We start from the raw sequence: 18,997 nt of genomic DNA on the forward strand, positions 1-18,997 counted from the left end.
AAAAACATAAGACTGAATCCAAATAGCACAGCAGAAAACTGTCTAGAATACCATTTATGTAATTTTTTAAATGCCCAAAACAGAAGTATCCACATACATGTAAGAACATAAAGGTTATATACTTAGTTCAGAATAGTTATCTTTGAAAAGGAAAAAAAAAAAAAAGGTCCAAGATGGTCAAATAACACTTCATAGAGGCTTGTATAGCAGCTGCCTTAACCCCTCTGTCTCTCACCTCCTCAGACCCTGGGTGCACTCACCCCCCTTCACTCTACTAACCAAGATGCCTAATGCTCAACAGCAGGGACTCCAGGGCCTGGGCCAGTGCTAGGAATGGCAAAGATTCTTACTGGTTAATGTCTGATCCTGCTTGTTAAAATTTTTTATATCATCCACCCCAAAAACCGGAGATGGGATCAAAAGTTACACAACAGTCTTCAACTGTTACCAGTGAAGTGTTATCTCTCTCTTTTTTTAAGATTTTATTTTTAAGTAATTTCTACACCCAACGTGGGGCTGGAACTCATGACCCTGAGATCAAGAGTTGCATGCGCTACCAACTGAGCCAGCCAGGTGCCCCAAAAGTTTTCTCTTTTAAAAGAGTAAGTGATGGGGCGCCTGGGTGGCACAGCAGTTGAGCGTCTGCCTTCGGCTCAGGGTGTGATCCCGGCGTTGTGGGATCGAGATCGAGCCCCACATCAGGCTCTTCCGCTATGAGCCTGCTTCTTCCTCTCCCACTCCCCCTGCTTGTGTTCCCTCTCTCGCTGGCTGTCTCTATCTCTGTCAAATAAATAAATAAAACCTTTAAAAAAAATTGTGATATATTAATTTGTAANAGTGCTAGGAATGGCAAAGATTCTTACTGGTTAATGTCTGATCCTGCTTGTTAAAATTTTTTATATCATCCACCCCAAAAACCGGAGATGGGATCAAAAGTTACACAACAGTCTTCAACTGTTACCAGTGAAGTGTTATCTCTCTCTTTTTTTAAGATTTTATTTTTAAGTAATTTCTACACCCAACGTGGGGCTGGAACTCATGACCCTGAGATCAAGAGTTGCATGCGCTACCAACTGAGCCAGCCAGGTGCCCCAAAAGTTTTCTCTTTTAAAAGAGTAAGTGATGGGGCGCCTGGGTGGCACAGCAGTTGAGCGTCTGCCTTCGGCTCAGGGTGTGATCCCGGCGTTGTGGGATCGAGATCGAGCCCCACATCAGGCTCTTCCGCTATGAGCCTCCTTCTTCCTCTCCCACTCCCCCTGCTTGTGTTCCCTCTCTCGCTATCTCTATCTCTGTCGAATAAATAAATAAAATCTTTAAAAAAATAAATAAATAAAAGAGTAAGTGAAACAAATTCGGGGAGAAATGTCAAATTTAAATCTGTGTGGTGGGTATGTGTGTATACACATATATATACATGTAACATTTCTTTATCTATTCATCTGTTGACTGATTTACTTTTACTACAAAACATTTCCTCTCCTAGCAAGGAAACTAGGCTTGTCATCCTCATTTAAAGCCAATAGAGGGAGGAGGAAATAAACTATTCTAACCCCCATCTTCACCCCAAGTTCAGACTTCACCCTCTAGGAGCTGTACGGTAAAGACTGGGTGGATCTTTCTCATGGTCTTACAAATATTAATGGAAGGGACATCAACTGATCCAAGAGGATATTTAATTTTCAGAAAGATTCTCATTATGGTCTAGCCCTAATAAAACAAGGCTGTAAATCAAGGGGGTAATTTGGTGCACTAGAAAGTAATGGGACTCAGACTACTTAGTTCTACCCCCACATCACTGTGCCCTCTCTTGTATTATTTCCTAATTTGGAAAATGGTGGGGTTGGATCAAACTAACTTAGAGGCCCTCTAGAGTCTACTTTTATATTGTTTTGGGAGTGTTGGGCCTCAGTGAATTGTCAGAACTATGAAAAAGGCAAAATATAGATAAAATCCACTTTAAGGTTCCATTAGATTTAGATGCTTCACTGCTCCTTATTCCATATTTTTTTAAAGATTTATTTATTTGAGAGAGGGAGAGAGCGTGTGTACATGCGAGAAGGGGGTAGGGGCAGAGGGAGAGGAAGAGAGAGAATCCTCAAGAGAATTCTCAAGAAAGAATGCCTGAGATCATGACCTGAGACGAAACCAAGAGATGGCTGCTTAACTGACTGAGTCACCCAGGCACCCCTGCTCCTTATTCTAGAGTCAAGCCAGGGATCAAAAGAAATGAAAGATTATTTAACCTCATGTCTTGGGTCATTCAATAGCAAAGACATGAAAGGGTGCTAGCACAGGCAAGTGGGCAAACAGAACTAGACTTTCCTTTCTTCTAGCTCTCAATTGTATAAGAGTTGTTTTATCTCTACCTTCTAAGAATGGGGCAAAAAATAAATGCCAGTGTACAACTCACCACTGGGCTATTTTTCTGAGATGTGTGAGCTGATAGATGCCTGCCTTTTGATGACTTAGCCTCGTGGAGCCCTTTGCTTTGGCCAGTAGCAAGCCTTCCTGGATCTGAGTGGTTTAAAAACTGGAGAGGGCCTGACATGCTGGAGATAAAAGAAGCATGAAACAGATCTAGTAATGGTGATCCAAGGTGCTTCCAAGGACAGTCTGCATAGAGCAGTCAGGAATTGATGCTGAGGTATGCCCAGCATCAACAGCAATGTCTTCAGGAAGGATCCACTTCTGATCCTCACAGCTTAGCCAGACTTCAGAAGGAGCTGTCCGCTGAACCTGTTGCTTGGAGACAAGGCAGATCTAGTTTCTAAAGATAGTATCAAACCACTGTTTAAATTTTAACTGGTTGAAACAGCCTGCTAATGTACATATACGCACTCATATCATACTTAAATGCTACTTATTAATCATATTTATGCACACCTGACTTGCAAATATCTTTCATTTTCAATTTCTCTAATTATCAGGAACCCTAACTATATTCCTTGAGATTCAGCCAAAAGATAAAAAGTCTAACATGGGGGCGCCTGGGTGGCGCAGTCGTTAAGCATCTACCTTCGGCTCAGGGCATGATCCTGGTGTTCCAGGATCGAGCCCCACATCAGGCTCCTCCACTAGGAGCCTGCTTCTTCCTCTCCCACTCCCCCTGCTTGTGTTCCCTCTCGCTGGCTGTCCCTCTCGTCTAATAAATAAATAAATAAATCTTAAAAAAAAAAAAGTCTAACATGAGTTAATAATGTAGCATCTGATAGCTCATAGTGTTCTTTCTGCTCAGAGGAATATAAAATATAACTTTACATTATAATTTTTATAAATTCGGTTTCCCAAGAACTTCAGTACTGCCTTAAGTCCATAATCCCTACCCAGTTCAATTTCATATATTATCTTTCTTTTCTAAAGTTAAAGTAAAAGAAATAGAGGAAAGCCATCTCCCATATGTTTATTAAGCAATAAGATGGAGATTTCTTTTTTAAGATCGGGGGATATATGGGGAGGGGGAGAAAGCAAATTTAGAAACTGTGCATGTAAGCAGAGGGGCTGCATGTAAGTGGGGTATGAGTTTCCTTTGGTGGTTGGTATCTTCCAGAAAAATTGAACTTTCCCAGAATACAGGAATTTTCATAGAGAAAAAAAAAAACAAGGTGGTGTGATTTGAATAACATGGAATAGAAAGCATGAAGCCCTGATTTTATTCACTAACCCTGAAATCCATTTTGAAATTCCTGTATTATTTTGTTTTACTGATATTAAAGACAATTATTAAAGAGCAAATACCTCTGGGGCGCCTGGCTGGCTCAGTTGGTAGAGCATGCGACTCTTGATCTCGGGGTTGTGAGTTTGAGCCCCACATTGGGTGTGAAGATTACTTAAAAATAAAATCTTTATAAATAAATAAATAGAGTGCAAATATCTCTAATGAACTTTAGTCTTTTCCTCATTTTCATTATTTAATACTTAAAATCATTACTACATTAATTCCTTTTCTAAGAACCAAAGAAGAGAATCAAAAAACAACTTAAGTTTTGGTGAATAAAAAGGGACAATAAACTGCTCCTCAGTCCTGGAATGAGAATGAGAGTGGAGACAAAGGACTTCTTAAGAATTCTACTCTTTACTTTTATTTCCTTACCATTTTATGAATCTTATGCTCTATTAAAAACAAAGTTACTTAAGGAGTTTCACTCATATTGCCTCTAAAAACAGGCTACTATGTGGGCCAAACTGTATCTCTAGAAGCACAAACATAAATCCTTCAATATCAGTTCAAACACCACCTCATTTCTTGATTCCAGCAAGGTGAGGGTAATCTCCCTCTTTCTCTAACTCTTGTAGTGTATGATTTATATTTCAACTATTATCTGATTCAATATTGTATTATGTAAAAATCTTATCTCTCCTACTACATTAAAGGTACCTAAGAGCAGGATCTATTTCTGGTTTATTCTTTTTTTTTTTTTTAAGATTTTATTTATTTATTCGACAGAGATAGAGACGGCCAGCGAGAGAGGGCCAGCGAGAGAGGGAACACAAGCAGGGGGAGTGGGAGAGGAAGAAGCAGGCTCATAGCGGAGGAGCCTGATGTGGGGCTCGATCCCATAACGCCAGGATCACGCCCTGACCGAAGGCAGATGCTTAACCGCTGTGCCACCCAGGCACCCCTATTTCTGGTTTATTCTATCATCCCATAGTAGGCACAAAAAATACACATTAAACAACTAAAGAATCCAACAGGAAAAGAAATTCCTTAATACAAAGTTAACTTATAGGGATAATAGTCCTGTTTTCCCAAATTAACCTTATATAATAAAAATGTGTTAGGAGATTAAAGTAAATAAAATACAGCAATATGACATATGATGTAATATGACATACGACATCTGTGTTGGTAGGTTTGTACATGACTATTCTATTTTTTCTATGTGCTCATAAAATTTATTGGTACCTCAAATTAGAAAGATATAGTATGTTATACTTCACTTTACTTCAGAGAGTAAAAACCATAAATTTTTACCATATCAGGCAAAAGAGAAAATTCCAAATCAAAGTTCACTTCCCAGAAGAAACCTGAATTGTCCAATATGAGTGGTTGCCCTGCATGATTTGCCAGTAGAATGTTTGCACGTCAAAGAAGCTGTTTCTAGGTAAACGCATCACAGAGGTCCAAGGAAGGGAAAAGTCCTCCTAAAGTGATGCAGTAAGGCCTATGGTTATTTCCCTAATTAATGAAGTAAAAACATAAAGTGGTTTTCATCCAGCATTGGTAAACTTAAGAACTCTTAAGAAAGTGATCCCACTGAAAGTATACCTTCCAGTAAATGTGAAATTTGGGGTCTTTCTTTTGTGAAATTCTTGAAATATTTTAAATTTTTGTCTCCAATACCTACACCTCTTCAAGGGAGATGTACTTTGAGAGGAGAAAATGACTGATTCAATATGCTATTCCTAAAGCAAAAGATGATTTGTCCAAAACACTGGTATTCTAATTCTTGGGCAATACTTTTACTCTAGAGAAAGTGTGTCTCTATTACGTATTCTTGATACCAGAATCCTTAGGATTATACTTCAAATATCACCTAATCTAGTGGTTCTCAACTCTGCATCTCAAAGAAAACAAAAAAATACCAATACCCTGATCCCATCCCAAGTTCTGACTTGAGATTGGTCTACACTGGAGGCTACACATAATCTTTTCTCTTTAAAGCTATACAGGTAATTTTAATGTGACTTTAGGGTTGAGAGTGACTGTTCCACTATTTTCATTTATAAATGATAAAGAGGCAGCAAGAAGTGATATTTAATGGAATGAGAGTAATAGTTAATAACTAAACTAGGAAAATAAATATTCTTTTTTTTTCCCCTAAAAAAGATTCTAAAAATTACATCCCCGAGCAGCAGGAATATAAGTATGAACAAGACAGGAAATGTATTACGAAGCTCACATTCTGGTGGAAAAAATGAACAAGTATCTAAATAAAATCATCCTACACAGGGATAGGTGTTGTGAATAAAATAGGCTAATATGACAGTTACGAGGTAAATGAGCAGGCAACTTTTGATAATGTAGTCAAAGAAGGCCTGTTTTACATGTATTAACATAAATTAAATCATATTATACATTTTATTGGATAACCTGCTTTTATCACTTAACAATGTGTGAAAGCTATCCTATACATCTATACGCATCTATTACCTATCCTATCCTTTAACAACTATATCTGTCCTGATGGAAATTTTTTACTATTGAAAACAACACTTCGGTAAATATATCTTTGTGTATAAGTGTAAATATTACTTTAGGATAAGTTCCTAAAAGCGGAATTAGAAGGTCAAAGAAGCTTATATTTGGGGTACCTGGGTGGCTCAGTTGGTTAAGTGTCTGACTCTTGATCTCAGGTTAGGTCTTGATCTCAGGGTTGTGAGTTCAATCCCCACATTGGGCTTCATGCTGGGAGTGGAGCCTTCTTAAAAAAAAGAAAAATACATTTAAGTTTCTGATAGATATTATCAAATTACCCTCAAAAAGGTTGTAAAAAATGAAGCTTTTGCAAAAAGGATATACTTTTTTTTCAAGCAAGTGACAATAAGATCATTTGAATGAAAATATTTTCTCTATTCTCTGTGAAATGATCGATTCTCAATCTTTACTTGATTTGACCAACCTGCAATATATTTGAATTATCCCTTTTCCCATAATATACTTTCTTTACCTGTCTTCTAAAGCTGTTTGCCTTTGTGGTTTTCCTCATAACACGCTGCACTCTGCTTTTCAATCTACCCTCCTGGTTCTTCCTCACCTCCTTGAATTCTGAATACTGAAGTGCCCTAGTCCTTGGTCCTCTCTCTACCTACATCCAATCCCTTCATAGGTTCTTACCTAATCCCTTCATGGGCCCTTACTTAATCTGTCCTTAAATATCTATGTCCATTTGGATGTCAAAGAGGCATCTGAAAATGTCTAATAAAACTGAATTAAAACTCAAAACCTCCTCCTGCCACAGTATTATTTCAAATCAATAAATGACAACTCCACTTTTCCAGTTGTTCAAGCCAACTCCTTTCTTTTATTACCCCAACTTTCTCATTTCATTCAGGTTTCTGCTCAAGTCAGATTCCCCAGAGAAGTCTTTCTTACAATTCTAAGAGAACTCTCCTGCCTCTTAACCACTATTACCCATCCTCTTAGCTTGCCTATTTTTAAAAATGACATCTCAATATCTAAAATTATATATTTGTTTAATTGATCATTGTTTCACTTACCAGAATATTAGCTGGGGGCAGGAACTTTGTTGGTTCACTATGGTATCTCTAGCACCATGAGCAGTATTTTTTGTTGTTAGCACAGAAGACACTCAGTAACTATTTGTTCAATGAATGAATGAATTATGCAGGTGATACAAAGATATTATTATTATTATTGTTATTGAAAACCAGGCTGTAGAGGTAGCAAAAGCAATATATTTAGAGGCGAAGGAAGGTTTGGGGCCTATCTCAGGAACAGCTATACAGCTTGGGCAAGTTATCTTTCAGTCTATTTCTCCATCTGTAAATTGGGGTTTTGCCATCTTCCTCAGCAAACAAGACAGCTGAAATAGTCAATATCTATTTGGTACTATAAGCCACAGAAGTTTCACTACCTGTAATTTACCAGGAACATCTGATTCAATTTTCCTCTTAATTTTACTTGTTCTGGTCAAACACAATATAATGGCACGTGTTCAGAGGTCCTCATATTAAGTTACTATATTATACCACTATATTATGTTTTATTAAGTTGTGTTTTCCTGCTAATTGTTTTAAAATTTAAATTCAATTAATAAACATATATCATTGGTTTCAGAGGTAGAGATCAATGATTCATCAGTCTTAATAATACTCAGCGTTCATTACCTCTTGTGCCCTCCTTAATGTCCATCACCCAGTTACCCCATCCCCCCACCCCCTTCCCTCCTGCAACCCTCAGTTTGTTTCCTATGATTAAGAGTCTCTTATGGTTTGTCTCCCTCTCTGGTTTCATCCTGTTTTCTTTTTTCCTCTCTTCCCCTATGATCCTTTGTTTTGTTTCTTAAATTCCACATATGAGATCATATGATAATTGTCTTTCTCTAATTGACTTATTTCGCTTAGCATAATACATTCTAGTTCCAACCATGTTGCTATAAATGGCAAGATTTCATTTTTTTTGATAGCTGAGTAGTACTCCATTGTGTATATATATATAACCACATCTTGGCATAAATACCCAATAGTGCAATTGCTAGGTTGTGGAGTAGCTCTATTTTTACCTTTTTGAGGAATCTCCACACTGTTTTCCAGAGTGGCTATACCAGCTTGAATTCCCACTAACAGAGTAGGAGGGTCTCCCTTTCTCCATATCCTCACCAACATCTGTCATTTTCTGATTTGTTAATTTCAGCCATTCTGACTGATGGTATCTCATCATGGTTTTGATCTGTATTTCCCTGATGCTGAGCATTTTTTCATGTCTGTTGGCCATTTGGATGTCTTCTTTGGAGAAATGTCTGTTCATGTCTTCTGCCCATTTCTTAACTGGATTATTTGTTCTTTTGGTGTTGAGTTTGGTAAGTTCTTTACAGATTTTGGATACTAGCCCTTTATCTGATATGTCACTTGCAAATATCTTCTCTCATTCTGTCAGTTCTCCTTGGTTTTGTTGACTGTTTCCTTTGCCGTGCAAAAGCTTTTTATCTTGATGAAGTTTCAATAGTTCATTTTTGCCTTTGTTTCCCTTGCCTTTGGAGAAGTGTCTAGCAAGAAGTTGCTGCGGCCGAGGTCACAAAGGTTGCTGCCTGTGTTCTCCTCAAGGATTTTAATGGATTCCTGTCTCACATTTAGGTCTGTCATCCATTTTGAGTCTATTTTTGTGAAAGGTGTAAGGAAATGGCCCAGTTTCATTCTTCTGCATGTGGCTGTCCAATTTTCCCAACACCATTTGTTGAAGAGACTGTCTTTTTTCCATTGGATATTCTTTCCTGTTCTATTGAAGATTAGCTGTGTTTCTAATGTCCTCCTGGGCAAATTACCAGAAAAAAATTTCACCAAAAATTCTTTAATTCTACTATGGTGTTGGTTGTACAAGTCTGTAAATATACTAAAAATCATTCAGTTGCACACTTAAATTAGGTGAATTTTCCGGCATATAAATTATACCTCAATAAAACTGTTAAAGCAAAAATTAGCTCTAATTCCATATATGAGGCTACTGTAAAATATCCTCAGAATTTAGAAATAAGGCAAAAGCAACTACCAAAAGTCCCCCCACCCCCCCTAAAAAAGAACACAGTTCAAAAGATGAGCTCTGCCATTGGTGAAACATGCCACCTAAAAAATGGTTTATAAAAGAAACTCAGATACTTGGTCAAATCCAAAGTGACCTGAACAAAATCGATATCTCAAAGAGATATCTGCACCCCCATGATCATTACAGCATTATTTACAGCAGCCAATATAAGGAAACAACCTGTACCTGTAGAGGGGAGAATGGATAGAGAGAATGTGATACACAATCCTACCCACCCACCCACAAGATCATTTAACTATAAAAAAGGAAATACTGCCTTTTAGGATAACATGGACCTTTAGGGCACACGCCAAGTGAAGTAAGAGAAAGATAAATACTGTAAGGTATCTATATGCGGAATCTAAAGCAGCCCATTTCATATAAATAGAATAGAATGCCAGGGGGTAGGGATGTGAGTCAAAGGGTATAAACTTCCAGGTATAAGATGAGTAAATTCTGGGGATCTAATGTTCAATATGGTGACTATAACGAACAATAGTTAAGAGAGTAGATCTTAAATGTTATCGCCACACACAGGGCTATTGTAATTATGTGACAGAATGGAGATGTTAAGTAATCTTATTGTAATTATTTTATAATAATGTATACCAAATCGTCACACTGTACATCTTAAACTTACATACCTTATGTTAATTCTCTCAATAATACCGGGGAAGAAAATAAACAAAGTGCCCTGTACAACCTAACTATAGAGCTATCCTGGGATGACTGTAAACTGAACACGGTAAGAAGGCAGCTTATTTCCTGGGGCAGAGCGGACAAACGCCCCAGCTCGCTTCGGCAAAGTGGGCGCCTGCGGGGACGGAGTGTCTGCCGTTGCGGGTCGCTCCTCTCCAACCCCACACCCGCACCAGGAAGCTGACAAAATCTAGGCTTGCAGAGCTGACGACCCTCCCCGCACTGACCGACCCCGAGGTCACCCCTGGCACTTGGAGCCACGCGGCGCTCCAGCTCAGAGGGGCCTGAAACAGTGCGCTGGCTCCGACCCTGGCCGAGCAGGCGCCACCCGAGATTTATAAAACGGTTAGGGGCGCCATCCCGACCCTCCGACTAGAATAGCGGTGGGAGCCCCACACCAGTCTGACAGCGCCGGGGGGCGATAACGCCAGAAACGAAGCCGCCTCACGCCCTGCGGGTTTCACCTCAGCGGGCCAGGCCTTAGCCCCACCACGTACTGCGCACGGGAGTCGGCCTAGAACTTTCCCTGGGAAGCCGCGCCCTCAGCCGCCGGGGCGACACCTTTCCCAGCGCCCAGGCGTGTCCAAGAGACGCGCCTCGCTCCCGCGCGCGCGAAACTGTTCTCCCGCGAGATCGCCCCTTGGGCTCCGCCCGCTGCTCCGCCCACGAAGGGCTGCGCTCGAAACTCCACCCCTCTTCAGCGAGTCCCCGCCCCACACGAAGGCGCAATCTGAAACGGCTTCTTCCACTAGCCAATCATTTCCACCAGCCACTCATCACCGAGTTCCTCCATCTTTCCGAGGCATGAGACATCCAAATCCCCGCTCTTGGCTGCATTAGGGCCTTCTGTCCTTCCGCATTGCGCACGCTCTTCGACGGGGGCGGGGTGGGGGGGCGCAGGCGCAGAAGCACGACCTCCGGGGGTAGTACTTAAACACGTGGGTTGGGTTGTCCGGCGCGCGGGTGGAGCTAGTGGATCCTCAATTTTGGTGGTGTCCATCGTGGGCAGCGGACTAATAAAGGCCATGGCACCGGCGGAAATCCTGAACGGGAAGGTGGTCTCCGCGTAAGCACCTGTCATTGTTGTTAGGGCATGTTGGGCTGCAGCCGAGGGCTCTGAGCATAGTGTGGAGGTCCCCACGTTCCCCCTTTTTTTTTTTTTTTTTTTTTTTGCTAGAGGGACACCCGTAGCGCCAAGAGTAAGGCCAGCCGCGTGGGGAGGGAGGGCATAGTATTGAATCCGTCACACCTGAAAATCGGCCCCCTGCAGTCACAGAATGGGGCTTTGGGCACGGTCTGAGTTTCTAGAAAGGCTGCCTGGTGCCTGGGTCTGCTGGCTGTTGTGTTTTGGACCAGTACCCTTAACCGGCCCGACTCTGCCCCCAAAATGCAGCTACTGACGGCTTTCTGCCAGAAGAGTGTGGTTGGGACTGTCTGAAGCGCAATAGTCAGAATTCATTAATGCAGTTTACCCCCTCACCCTGTAATTCAGAGGTGAGGAGACAGATTAATGAAGTGAAAAAACTTGACAAGGTCATGAGGCTGATTAGTGATGGAGGGACTCCTTCCAGCCTTGGTTTTTTCCACTACACCTGAGTCATCATTTGCTAAGTGGAACCTAGTAAAAACTTTCTTTTCCTTCAGTTTCGTACTCTTCTAAAAACCTTGTCTCCCTCCAGGCCTTGGAGTTACTTCAAGTTTGGCTCTTGAGTCCTGCGACTATTCCCTGTTGCATTTGACCTCTGCTTGTTCTACCTCTACAGGAAATCTAAATGCTTAACTAGTGGATATGATTGCCAAACTTACTCCCAGGAAGTACATCCTGCTGCTTTTTGTCTGGGAGGTGAGGAATGGAGAAATACCAGAGTAGAAGAGGGAAGGATATATCTTGTGTGACTTTCCTGGCAGTTGATCTTCGGACCTTTGACCTCACCAGTTATTTAGTAATTGCTGTAGTTGGCAATAATCATTGTCCTCTGTGAAGTTTCCAACTCTGTGAGTAAAGGTTTTTGAGTGTGTTAGGGAGTCGTTGTTGGTGAAACCCACCCTGGGGCAAAATGATTTTTCCTGGAAGGTAAACATGGTGGACAAAGAATGTGAAATGTACAGTAAATGGTAATGAATCTTTCACATTGTTAAAGAGGAACTCCAGACATTTAGACTAGAAATCACAAAATTTACATCTGAGTGCTTTTCAACTTATGCTGTGCGCAACTGCATTGTTTCTGCTTGACTTTGCTTTTTGTTTGCTTATAGTCAAAATACTGCCTTTACCAGTGGCTTTTTCTGATAGTATTCCTTTTTAAAAGACTGGTTGAAGAGATAATTTAGGCTTGCTTCCTGGCAGGCCCACTGAGAACAGGTTCTCAGTCAATAACGTTTTTGTTGAGTGGAGAGAAGTTAAATATGTTTGCTCCATAAAGGCAAATACATGCATTGTCTTGTTTATGTCTATATCCCAAACACCTAGAAACCTTCTTTTCACTCCTTAGTAGTTGTGTGGCTTTAAGCAATTTAGTTAACCTGTGTATACCAGAACTTCCTCAGATGTAAAATAAAAATAATATCTAAGCCATTGAGTTGTTAGGAGAATTGAACGAATTTTTAGCTGAAGAGCATTTAGAATTGTTCCTAGCACATAATAAGGGTTCAATACATGGTAGCTGTGTTAATGATTAGAAATTAGTTCATGTATACATGGGTGATTGATTCATTATCTTTTTGACAGTGATAGCTGCCTTGAGATCAATGTCAGTGATTCTCAACAGGAACCTACATTAAAGTCACTTAGGGAGCTTTTTGTTTTTATTTCTTTTTATTTAAATTAAATAAGGATACATAAATGAGTGTGCCTATCACAAGTATACAGCTCAGTGAATTTTTTGCAACTGAACTTACCTGAGTAACTAGCACCCAGATCAAGAAGTGGCATTGGCACCCCCAGAAGCCCTCCCTCCTATACCTTCCAGTTACCACGCCCCGCAAAGGTAATCATTATCCTGACTTCTAACACTGTAGATTAATGGTGCTTGTCTTTGAACTTTATATGAATGGCATTGTACAGTATAAAGACTTCTGTGTCTGGCTTCTTTCAATTAACATTGTGTTTCTGAGATTATTTCATATTGCATGTATTTCATTTACTCTCTTTGCTGTATTGTATCCTACTAGATGAATTTGCTACTATTTATTCGTGTGGACATTTAGTTTCTAGTTTATGGTGGTATGAGTTGTAACTACTATGAGCATTCTTTTTTTTTTTTTTTTTAGATTTTATTTATATAAGAGAGAGAGAGCATGAGCAGGGAGAAGGCAGAGGGAGAGGGAGAAGCAGACTCCCTCTGGGAGTCTACCGTGGGGCTTGATCCCAGGACCCCAAGATCATGACCTGAGCCGGTCAGATGTTTAATCAACTAAACCACCCAGGTGTCCCATGAACCTTCTTTTACATGTCTTTTGGTGGAACATATACACGTTTCTGTTGGTTGCATATTTAATAGTAGAATTGTAGAGTAGTAGGATAAATATGTCTAATTGGTTTTAGTAGAAATTGCCAGTCTTTTCCAAGATAGTTTTGCCTATTTAGTCTCATAGGGTACTTGTGAAAAATACCAATGCTTAGGTGCCCACACCAGACCGATTTAATTGGAATTGCTAGCAATAAGCCACTGGATTCAAATATTCTCTAAATATTTTAAAAGCTCATTTCTATGATACTAATGCATCCTGAAAGTTGAGAACCACGTATTTAAAACCTTAGGTGTAAATCTAGTTCTCATCATTGAAGTATGGCAGTGATTTGGTTATAAGGATTGAAAACATTTTCTGGAAAAGACTGTTCCAGGTACTGGAAGGTCCCTCTACCCAGCCCGTTCAGAGTTGACTTGGCTCACTTTTTACATTGCCCTGTGGTCAAGTGATTAGTTAGTTCCTACTAACAATTTTAGACTAAGGTCTCTTTGTACTTATAGAAGATCTTTCTTTCATGTGTTAATAAAATGGCTCAGAGACTGCCATACTTTAGCACCTTGACCTTCATGGAGAGCTCGACTCCAAGAGCTGGTACTAGTCACAGTTCCTCAGAGAGAGGGAGCTTTGGAAGGTGTTCAGCCTTCTTGGGTCATGGGTTCATGCAGTCCCCCAGCAACTTGTGCTGAGGCTGCAACAGGCTTCCGACTCTTGGGCTATGGCTCTGGGGGGATCTGAACAAGAAGGTACTTCTTACAGCATGAGTGGGTTGGACACCATGTGCAGCCTCTGGGCAGGGTGTCACCACCTGTCCTCTTTTACTAGGTTTAGGGACACTCTTGAGAGGAAAGGTGAGTGAACTTCTTACATGGCAACCAGGGACCCTGTAGGGAAGGGTCCCCTATCCTCCAAGTTTGCAGGTCAACTTTCTTCGTTGCCAGCAACTGTCGGTTCTCCCTAGGGATAAATTTGCAAACCTTCAAGGGCCCTGGGCAGTCTTTACCCTGATACAGTGTTTGAACTGTAAAATCTCTTACTTGGAGGGAGAAAGAGTGGGACAGGTCATAGAGTTCCACAGTCAGAATGTCTCCAAAACCCAGTCCACTCAATCCATCCCATCCTGCAGCTGAAAGTGATGTGATTTGGCCAAAGGTCACTAGGCTGGTTAATGGCAAGCCAAGTCGTCTTCTTCGCCCAGTACATGGTGTTTTTCACTCTATCAGGCACTAAACTATTTTGCTAAAAGGAATTTCATAAACTAATCCTTTTCTTTGCAGCAGTCTTCCTTTCACTGCCATGCTTCCCACTCTGCTGAGAAAGACCATGCTTGACTTTGGTCTACTTTTATTATTCTTCCTTTGTACCATCCTCGGAGCCAGGACTAGACAGAGTTCATCATTCCAGATTCCATCTCTGCCTGTTCTACCCTGTGGGAAACCTAGTTGCCCAATTATCTTCCTTTGGAAGGAACACCCCCATTTCTTCCTTAAGGGGAGTTCCAAGACTGCACCGTGAGTTTGACAGTTGGGAGACATCTGAGGGTTAGAGGCAAGTGTGTGTCATTTTTGGATATTTATTCACTTTTCAGCAAATATCCATATGCCTCCTGTATGCATGCACTCTTCAGAGCGTAGAGACTATGGTAACCCAATAGCCCAAAATAGCCCAAATCCCTGTTTGTGGAATTTGCGCCCTCTTGGGTAGACAGAGACAATAAAATAGGTACAAAAATATGAAGTAATGAGAAGTGCCAAAGTAAAAACCAGAGCAAGGAAGAGGAACAGAGATTTCTGAAGCATGGGGGGACTGTAATTTTAAATATGGGAATTAAGCTCATACCGTAAGGGTGAGTTTGGGGCAAATATTTGAAAGTGGTGGCGCTGTGGGCCTCCCAGTTATGGGGAAGGGAGTTCCTGATCAAAAACACAGCCTGTGCTGTGGACCTTTGACCTCACTGGTTATTAAATGACTGCCTCGGGATCAACAGTGATGGCCCCAGAGAACCAGACTGAGCAGAGCTGCTGGGTGAAGGACACTGTCATTGGTGGTGAGAGCCCACCCTGGCTTGATGGAGGTGTGCTTTAAGAGATTATTCAAAGTGGGGAGGGGGGTTGCCTGAATGGCTCAGTCAGTTGGGTGTCTGCCTTTGGCTCAGGTCATGATCCTGGGGTCCTGGGATCCAGCCCCATGTCACGCTCCCTGCTCGGTGGGGAGCCTGCTTCTCCTTCTGCCGCTCCCCCTGCTTGTGCTTGTGTGCGTATTCATGCTCTCTCTGTCTCTGTCAAATAAATAAAGTCTTTAAAAAGAGAGAGATTATTCACAGGAGTGAAAATTAGATGGAAGAACCACACTGAATTGGTTTTTAGGCTAGAAATTATGATTCTTACCTATGTGTTCTTTTCAAAGTGGAGCCCACTGAATCTTGCATGATTTGTTTGCCCTTCCCTTCTCTTTGTTTGCTATACTGGAGCCCACTCCCTCCATTGGTGGCATTTTTCTTGGTCAAGTGTTCTTTTTGGAAAGACTGGTTGTGAAGAGGTAGGGATTTGCTGCTTGTCAGGCCAGTGAGAAAAGGTGGTTTTAGTTCTTGTAGGTTGAGCAGAGCAGGTTAGGTAAGTCTGTAAGCTCCCTGTGGGCCATGTCCCCAGAGCTAGATACAGCAGTGCCCCTTCTGTGGATCCCTGGGTAACTTAGTTTACCTCTTTGTGCCTTAGTTTCTTCATCCGTATGTTGGAGTAGTAATGGTACCTAATTCATAAGGTTGTTGAAATTAAATGAGTCATACTTGTAAAGCATTTAGAGCAGTTCCCTGGCACATAGTGAGTTTTAATGAATTGGTGCTTAGGAAGTACCTGTTGAATAAACAAGTGGTGTTTGTGTTTATTCAGGCTGTATTTTTGGCAGCTGGCTTATAACCTAGAACCTGAAAGTTAGAATTTATCCTGTGGTCAAAGATAAAAATGGAACCGTGGCTATACATTTAGCTCTAGGGCCAGAAGAACTCTTTCTGGAAACCAGAATTTGCTCATCACAGGGAAGGGCTACTAAATGTTGATAAGCTTTTTATTTTGTCTTGTAGATAAAATACCCATAGATCCTTTTGTGCTTAAAAAAAAAAAAAAATTGCCGGGGCGCCTGGGTGGCACAGCGGTTGGGCGTCTGCCTTCGGCTCAGGGGATGATCCCGGCGTTATGGGTTTGAGCCCCACATCAGGCTCCTCTGCTATGAGCCTGCTTCTTCCTCTCCCACTTCCCCCTGCTTGTGTTCCCTCTCTCGCTAGCTGTCTCTATCTCTGTCAAATAAATAAATAAAATCTTAAAAAAAAAAATTGCCTATAGTGAGATCCAAAGTGCAGGCCTTTCACAGGTTTTCTGGAGCCTTGAATGGCCAAGCTGGTTTGACTCTGGGAGCCTTGCAGGGGAGCAGGTGGGGCCTTCTGGGAAGTTGTAAATAGTCCCTGCAGCCAGGCTATGGAGTATAGTTATCCTTGGCAAAGTCTGGAGCTGGCAGCTAACTACTGTGACCATGCCACCAGCAAAAGTCCTGACTGAGGACGTGGTCCAAGAATAAGTGTCCTCATCCTTCAGGAAGATTGGCTCAGGCAGCTTGGGATTTGGACAGTGAGGCTTTGAGTAGGGGTGTGTCCCCTTCGTATCTCCATTTGCAGGAAGAATCCTCTGGAAGGAGGATCATCAGCCCGGCCTAACACGGAGGAGGGTGCCTGGAGCAGAGGGAAAAGGCTCCCTCTCCTTCCACTGCCCCTGGTAGGGCCTGGGCAGGGTAGAGATTAAGGCCTTATGTGGCCAGGGCAAGTCTGTCAGCCTCACTTTCCTCTTCTACACTGTGGGGGTGGTGGTAGCTATGTTTATATCCTGGGGTTGTGGAGAGGATTGGAAGGGTGTGTAACATCAGGCTTTTGGAACAAGCCTGTGTGCTAACTGTGTTTGCCACAGTGTTCTCTGACATCTGATCCGTAGTGCAGAAAGCCCCTGAGCACCCCTGCACCGTGCAGTTTGCTCCCCCTGCTACTTTCCCATCAGGTGTGTCCTGGTACCGTCTACAAATCCTTGAGCTTGAAGGAGTGAGTGGCTAACGGTGCCACGGGCAGGATTCCTCAGCCACCCAGGCCACCTCGCCCTCCATTTTGCAGTTTCTGAAACTCCGGCCAGAAGGACTGACTTGACCAGGAGTGACAGGCTGGTGGCAGGGACTGCACATTCCCCTGCCTTGCCAAGGGCTTGTCACTTGCTTGCTAAGAGGAACTGCAAGCTTGTATCCACTGGATTTGGCTCTTCCTGTTAGGAGATGAATGGACTAATTAATCTGTTTGGAAGGCTTCCAAACTGCTTCTCTTCAGAGACTCATTTTCAAGGTTGGAGATGCATCAAACCTTGCTGTGTTAGCTACGCTTTTCTTTTCCCCCTTGATGAAAAGCTCTTCCTGGAGCCTGGGCAGGAGAGGCACGGCTTTGAGTTGCTGGTGCTTGAGGAGTACCAGGAAATAGGGAGTATTTCTGTAAAAGGTTTTGCCAGAGCCTGTAAGAAATTTATCTTCGTTGACTTAACATGATAAACCATCTTTCCTTTTGGTGCCCAGGTACTGGTCCCTGTTTATTTAGTAAGCAGCCTTTTCGACCTAAGCCCTTTTTACACAAGATTTTCCTTTAGCCATCTCTAAAAGCGTGAAGCTCAGGTCTTTGTGAGGCTTTTCTCAGGTAAGCACTCTGAGCCCCCTCTTCCCCTCCACCCCATCTGCCACCTTCTTTCCACATTCCCCTTGGATGACAATCCAGAGGCCTGCTTGGGACTCGGGGCCATCATCAGCTCTAATGGCCAGACTGTGGTTAATAGACTAATTCTGGGTATTGGGCTCTCACTTACAGATCCTCATACTTGGGGCCATCCCGTGGTGTCTCACAACTGTTGCCACCAAATAATGCTTACAAAATGGTGGCCTAGAGGTCGGATATAGTTATATGTTTTGTTGGGCTTACAGAGTTATTTTTAAAAATTGGATTACTTCCCAATACATTTATGTGTATAATTATACCCCTAAATCTGGGTGCCTGACTTTTCTAAAGAAGTTGGAAAGCTTAGCAATACTGTGCTCCCTATTCTTAATGTCACCAATTTGTGGGATCAGAGTAGAAGCTGCCCCCTCACCCATGTGAGGGGGGAGGGAGGTGGGACCGCATTGTTCAGGAATCCTACCACACCTGCTTGTGTTCACCTGAACTCTGACAGTGCTTTTCTCTTTGTGACCTTTCTCTAATGCACTTTTTCTCTCTCTCTTTAATGAACTTTTAATCCACTTTTAATTCCTACCTTTTATGAAGCCTTTCTTGACTAGTTCAACCTAGTTTCCCTAGTCCTTTGTTCCTTCTAGATCAGTGGTTCTCAAATGGGGCCAGGTTTGCCATTTTTCTCCATCCCAGGGCACATTTGGATGTGTCTGGAGGCATGTTTTGGTTGTCGTATGGGGAGTGGCTGTGTGCTAGTGGCATCACGAGGTAGAAGCCGGGGCTGCTTCTCCTAAGCACCCTACAGTGCACAGAAGAGCCCCCCCCAAAGA

The 18,997-nt window shown here is 42.1% G+C and overlaps 2 protein-coding genes across 11 annotated transcripts in view; one reads left to right on the forward strand and one right to left on the reverse strand.

Moving 5' to 3' along the window:
• Positions 1–8,441, reverse strand: part of LOC100467721 (coiled-coil domain-containing protein 170) — a 46,497-nt gene extending 38,056 nt beyond the window's left edge. For 2 of the 8 annotated variants that reach the window (XM_034642612.1, XM_019793942.2), the window contains exons 1-2: positions 6,313–7,931; positions 2,411–2,767 (exon numbers count right to left, since the gene is read on the reverse strand). In XM_034642612.1, coding sequence (XP_034498503.1) covers positions 2,411–2,548 — 138 coding nt within the window. In that variant the 5' untranslated portion in view covers positions 2,549–2,767; positions 6,313–7,931. Of the gene's footprint in view, positions 1–2,410; positions 2,788–6,312; positions 7,932–8,243 lie in introns of those variants that run through there. The other 6 variants (XM_034642611.1, XM_034642610.1, XM_034642609.1 and 3 more) reach the window with 6 other exon arrangements.
• A 2,427-nt stretch (positions 8,442–10,868) lies between these two features.
• Positions 10,869–18,997, forward strand: part of MTHFD1 (methylenetetrahydrofolate dehydrogenase, cyclohydrolase and formyltetrahydrofolate synthetase 1) — a 53,537-nt gene continuing 45,408 nt past the window's right edge. For 2 of the 3 annotated variants that reach the window (XM_034642607.1, XM_011217811.3), the window contains exon 1: positions 10,869–11,024. In XM_034642607.1, the coding sequence (XP_034498498.1) occupies positions 10,984–11,024 (41 nt within the window). In that variant the 5' untranslated portion in view covers positions 10,869–10,983. Of the gene's footprint in view, positions 11,025–12,791; positions 12,946–18,997 lie in introns of all 3 variants that reach the window. The other variant, XM_019793928.2, reaches the window with a different exon arrangement.

The sequence above is a fragment of the Ailuropoda melanoleuca genome, chromosome 14 (genome assembly GCF_002007445.2).
Source record: "Ailuropoda melanoleuca isolate Jingjing chromosome 14, ASM200744v2, whole genome shotgun sequence".
Lineage (NCBI taxonomy): Eukaryota > Metazoa > Chordata > Mammalia > Carnivora > Ursidae > Ailuropoda > Ailuropoda melanoleuca.